A 6000-nucleotide genomic window follows, 5' to 3' on the forward strand; every position below is an offset into this window, starting at 1 on the left:
GACAGTTAGCCCTGATACAGATTGTTTGTGGGTGGAAACTAAAAGACAGGATGCTGAAAAAGGCTGGTGTGCAAGAGCCAGTTGAGAGGTTTTCAGTGATGGGGAATTTCGGGCATAATCCATCTGTCAGTATATCATTAATGAGCTACATTGTGGACGGCACTCAGCGGAGGACAGCTTCCTCCACCGGGGTGTGTGAAAGCCTGAATAAATATGCTGGATACGGTTTAGTCCCTAGGAGGGATTGATGACTTTGGTCACCATGCTCCCTGAGGCAACACATTCTGTTGGTTGTAATCTAGATAGGAAGTGCATGTTATAATGGGGCTGGCAGGGTCCAACGGGAACGGAATCCTGTCATGACAAACACACCTCAGCTTTTGGAGCCTCATACATAATTCAAGAAGGACAAGTCTTAAACTGGGCCACTGCACAAACCAAACTCGAGCAGCTCTCGGAAAATCTCCAAAATAAAGCAGCGAGAGAAAGTGAACCCTGACAACATCAGGCACCTTGATATTCAATTCAAACGGTTGGCCCAAAGTATAGCACCCATGCTTTGGCTGAAGTCATGTGACATGAGGTAAAAATCCCACTATAACAAGGCATACTAATCATACTAGACATACACACAGCCTACTGTAGGCTACCAATGTGCTTAGCTGCAGTTGGCTGGGAAAGACTACATATTGGCACTACTTTGCCCCTAGCTCCGACGTGAGGGCTGCACATCTGTCTGGCTTCATCATCTTCGGTGATCTGGGCTGCTGGTTGAGAGTGACAGCGTGAACACTGGTGTGGGTGGGAGCATGCTCTTGACACTGACATAGAATGGAATGCCTGAGATCCAGGACCTCCAGAGCCTCCCAGGGCCTCCCAGGACCTCCAGAGCCTGCCAGAGCCTCTCAGGGCCTCCCAGAGCCTTCCAGAGACTCTAGAGTGCATGGCAGGTAACCTTAACCTGGTCCAAAGCCCTAAAGGAATGGGCAGGAGAGCATCAGTATTTGCACGGTTTGTTATCCTCACAAGAAACGACCAACCTCAACCAATCCATTTACAGCACAGACACGAAGTTCAGTCTCAAGTGGAAAAACAGAGACCATAATGTCTTCAAAAGGACACATTTTTTTGTTGGCCTACATGAAATCTTTAGTTACTTTCTTCACAACAACAAAAGTGTGGTTGAGTGTGGTTTAAACGGAAAGGGCATGCAAACAGGCCTAACACGAAAGGCAGGAGGGAATCTTACCCTAAGATGTAGGCCTAGTTTATCAATTCAGAGCAGCAGGACTGTACTATGAGTAAAGAACAGTGGCTTTAGTGAAGCAAACAGGAGTCATTACAAATGTTGTACAGAGGATTTGCTGGGCTAGAGCTACTTTACCTCGGCATATGGCTGTGTAACCTCTTTGACCTTGTTTTAAAAGAGGATCAATGTTTTTATGGACCTTCGTCCCATTTCAGAATCACAGTGTTTGACACTGTAGCTACACACTTGTGCATGCACAATTATAGTACTTCCCTCGGTGAGTAGGCCACACACAGCTTCCTATTCCAGTTACCTCCTCTTTCCATTCCTGAAATTCCACTTCTGCATAGAATAGCCAATTTTAGTGACACAGATTTGGGCCTAATTTAGGATATGCCCAGAATAAGAAAAAAAATTAACAATTTGAGTCAGGCTTGCTCATCGCTTGAGGAGGAAGCTATTAAAGCAGTGCTACCATACTGGTATTCAAAATATTGGCACTACTAAGCACTGTGCTTCAAGACTTAATGTAATATGTTCTATTACTAGTTCATTACCTTATGTGTGATACAAATCTCAAATAGCACAGAGTGAACAGTAAGTGTTCAGCTCTTCAAGCATTCAAGCTGAGTGCAGGCCTAGTTGTTGAAACAATGTTGGAATTATCTTATTTCTTTGAAATCTTCACACACATTACAGTGATACCAAAATGGTAGAATTCTTGCTATGCTTGAACTGCTATAACGCATCTGTATATGGGCAGGAACACCAGAGCATGTGTAATTCAATGACAACACACATTTAGGACTGTTACTGGTCTCACCTAACCTTGAAGGGAATACCTTGACTGACCAACTGTTATGGCATCTTCCAAAAGCATATTGTATTATAGCGGCAGTTTGCACCACTGTATTATTTCAAAATGGTCTCTTGGGCCATTCCACGTCAAATCAACAAGCCATGACACCTACCATCTCAGATTGCTCTGACATTTTTCTTTCTCTTTAATCTTCTAATGGGAGATTTGGAGGGTTCATTGGTGTCGGCTTTGTTTTGGATTCCTCATGTCTTAACCATTATCATCAGGTAGGACTTTGGTCCAAATCAGATTTGGGGTTTGAATCCCACTGGACATTATATGAATCCCACAAAATGACAACTGCCAATTTGAGTACAATCAATTAGCTTCTTCCTCAGGGATTGAACTCGACTTCTACAAAATAATGTTGCAGGAATACTTATTTTATATCTGTTTCTAACCACACATTTTGTCTGTTGATTAATTATAGAATGACTCTCCTAGCTTTAGCCAAATCAGAAAAATGCAATCTTCATTAAGACATGGCAGTAATGCAGATGAGGTCCGCCAGACAATGTATCCACACTCTAATGAGAGACAACTGCTGATGTAGCCTAGCATTCATTGATGGTTTGATCTATAAAACAGTTAATCTGGTGCCACATGGAACAGTTACCATGGTGCTAGTCTGACATACACCTCACGTTCTCATACTCTGGGGAATTTTAGATTAGCCAATCTGGCTTGGATTGAGCCCGCTGTGAGAATGAGCTCGCAATTTCATTGGATGTTACAGTCCAAGAGCCCTCCCCCACATGATCGCTTGGTGTTATGTTTCCTCTTTTCAGAACCGGGTTGGACTATTTTGCGGAGTTTTTGCCGATGCTAGTTTGCAACATTTCAGACAATGGAAGAAACTCTGAAGGAAAAACTGAATTCTGTTTTGACAGGAGCTGCTCTCTACACACAATCTAGTCGATGAAGGCATAGGAATTAGGTATTTGATTGGTTTGACGTGTGGCGAGGCATCACTCATTTCAAACGGGTTTCCACCCCCGAACTAGGAACGTCTGCTCTCAACGAGGCTATCATAGTGTAAATAAGCGATAGGTAAAGTGGTTGCCACTTCAGATAACATCAGTTATCTTACAACATAAGTTACATTGAGTGAATACCAGGCATCCACGTGACTTCCCCTAAAAAAGAGCACTGACTAAGGTCAACACAGGATCTATGATACATAACGTCTATTATTATAGATGTTGTAAAAGCACTCGAACTTATTTCGAAACTAACCTCCCCGTGATTCAATAAGAATATATATATATTTTTTTTTTTAAATCACCAAACTAGGCTACATGAAGAACACATCAGTGCTAAACACCGCAGTGGTGAGACGCACGCCTGCAGTGACAGTACGGGGCAGGTTTCCATCACAGGTGCACAACCACAGAGACAAAGCCACACAGTTATGATACATCCACACCCACCTGAGGAACACGAGATGAGAAAAACGGCAAATGCCAGTTTGGTAGCGGCTCCCATTTTCAAACCAAATACAATCCCTATTATTTCGAGGAAATCACAAAGATGCAAAGGCTTGCACCTTCACCTCGACGATTGCTGAGATCTGCCGGGGGGGAAAAAACAACTAGCAATTTGGCTAGCCAGGTATTAATGTCAACATAATGTGGGATTAACACGGAGTTTCCAGTTGACGGTGAGACAGTAGAGACCCACTCCAGCCCCGTTCTGGAAAATTGTGTCAAAAATGATGGAAGAAATCCAACAGATCAGAATCAGGGGCGGCCGTCGATTCCTGTTGTGTGCAAAGACAAACGCAAAATAGTTTGAGTCATTTTGACCGTTTGACTTGTTGTCTCTCGCCGTCAAGCCAAGAAGAGTTCGAGTCAGGTAGCATACCTGGCAAACATGTGGATCAAATCGACGGTTAAAAATATGAGGTGGCCGACGGTGCTTGTGTGCAGACCCTATTGTAACGGACTTGTTGCCTTTTTCCAGCTAAAACCTAGGCAGGCATCTACAGCTACCCGTGGACATTACTGTCGCCACTTTGACAACATGGTTGGCGGGTGGCATTGTATTATACTTCGTGAGTTAGCTCACCTTCCACCTATGGGCAGCTATCGCCCTGGCCGGCTACGTAACTGTAGGCACGGATAGCGGGACCATATCATGCACCGTGAGCCTCTGGATCTCAGCCTGCAAGTGAGCTAGCTAACATCAACAGTCTGTTATGATCACTAGCTGCTAGCCAGCTAAAACGCTACGGAGAGTTCCACATATCGACCGAGAAAGCTTTGACCGTCGGATGGTGTTTACGTCTTCGTTGTCATCGAGTTGGCCATATGCATGTTTCAGTGTACACAGTTAGGATATATTCCACATAGAAAGCGTTGTCTTGATGTAAAGTTCCATTCCCCAACTGGTGGTAGTTAGTTGTTAGCCGTCAACACCGTGGCAGCCGAGTCTGTAAAAAAAAAATATATATATTTTCCTTGTGTCAAAGAACCGTATCGGTTCCTCTAGCGTGATAAAGATTTCAGCAGGTTTGTCGCAGTGAGACACACGACTATCAAGGGCTAATTCGTTTTTCCAGCGTCTCTCCGTCAACCCGCTGTTTGTGCTGTCAATTCATGAGTCTCCTAAAAACGGACAGGATAAGTCCGCATTTCCCCGACCGTTCGGCGGCGAATGAGGGTCCAGTTCCAAGATGGCGAGACTAGGATTGTTTTTGTTTTTTTTCCCTACCTCATGCTCAGACCCCGCCCATCTGCCGGCCCGTGCCGCTGATTGACATCCGCTCACAGCCAATCGAAAGCGAGACAATTGCTCCGGCAACCAAATATGTTAATCGGCGTCCAATCAGGGAAGAGGGCTGCAGGTTCAGTTGTAGCTGTGGCTGTAGCACATGGGAATTTTACACGGAATTTCGTGCCTTTCTGTCACTGTTGATAGTTCTCAGCTCTGTCACATGTTTCGTTCTCTGGCAATGCATGCATGTGTGATGTTGCAAGGGGAACAGATTCCGTACATGCCAGGGTGTTGTGAATTTGAAAGGGAAAGAGGGTAACCAAGTAAGAAGGTGAGGATAAACTCTTAATGAGCATACATGGCCATCAGTGAGAAGCACATTGATAAATTGTATACCTCATATCGTCACCATTTCAGTTGTGTATGTGATGGGTATCTTGTCAACTCCTGGCTGAGTACATAATTTCCCTACTGGGACAATAAAGTGTTTGATTCATTGACCATCATAATATACATTTCAGGCCAGGGTATCAAATCAAATGGTATTTGTCACGTACATCGCATACAGCTGTAATTGATAGAGTGAAATGCTTTGGGGTCTTGCTCCTCGATCAACAACAGTCAACAAATCAACAATACAATATAATATAGTAATAATAAAACAGTGACAAAAGTAGTACATAGGGTGTAGTGTAAGTAGCAGCAGTAATGACTAATAATAACAATAGAAATACAATGTCAAGTGTTAAGGACTGCTTTATTGTTCCTATTGTATCAATATTGGACTCATCAGAAACATGTGGGTTTATAGTCCTCCTTTGACTGTTGATGAGGAATTCTGAATGTGAAGATGAACTTGATTGGATTGGGTGATGAGGCTGATAATGTATGTAGGTAACTGCAGGGTTCTTCACAGGATTTTTGAACAGTGTGGCGCTGGATTGCATTATCAAAATCCGACTTGTCATGTCAAAATGTGCAAAAAATACAGCTAAAACGCTGAATTCACTGATGAACGTTTTTGATGAAACGCTTTCACTTTCGCTTTGTCGTCGGCGATCAAAGATAGTTACTCTGTCATTACTGAATATCCAGTTTAATTTGCCTTGAGATGTTTACACAGTGGCGCCGCCAAGTCCACAGCAGGGCACAGCGCCACTCTTACATTCCTTTGGGG

The 6000-nt window shown here is 43.6% G+C and overlaps 1 protein-coding gene across 1 annotated transcript in view; it reads right to left on the bottom strand.

Moving 5' to 3' along the window:
• Positions 1 to 4120, bottom strand: part of acvr2ab (activin A receptor type 2Ab) — a 36963-nt gene extending 32843 nt beyond the window's left edge. Inside the window, exon 1 of the mRNA XM_083684954.1 lies at positions 3539 to 4120. Within this exon, the coding sequence (XP_083541080.1) occupies positions 3539 to 3593 (55 nt within the window). The 5' untranslated portion in view covers positions 3594 to 4120. The remainder of the gene's footprint in view (positions 1 to 3538) is intronic.
• Between the last annotated feature and the right edge of the window lie 1880 nt (positions 4121 to 6000).

This window comes from Argentina silus, assembly GCF_951799395.1.
Source record: "Argentina silus genome assembly, chromosome: 14".
In the NCBI taxonomy this organism is placed as follows: Eukaryota; Metazoa; Chordata; class Actinopteri; order Argentiniformes; family Argentinidae; genus Argentina; species Argentina silus.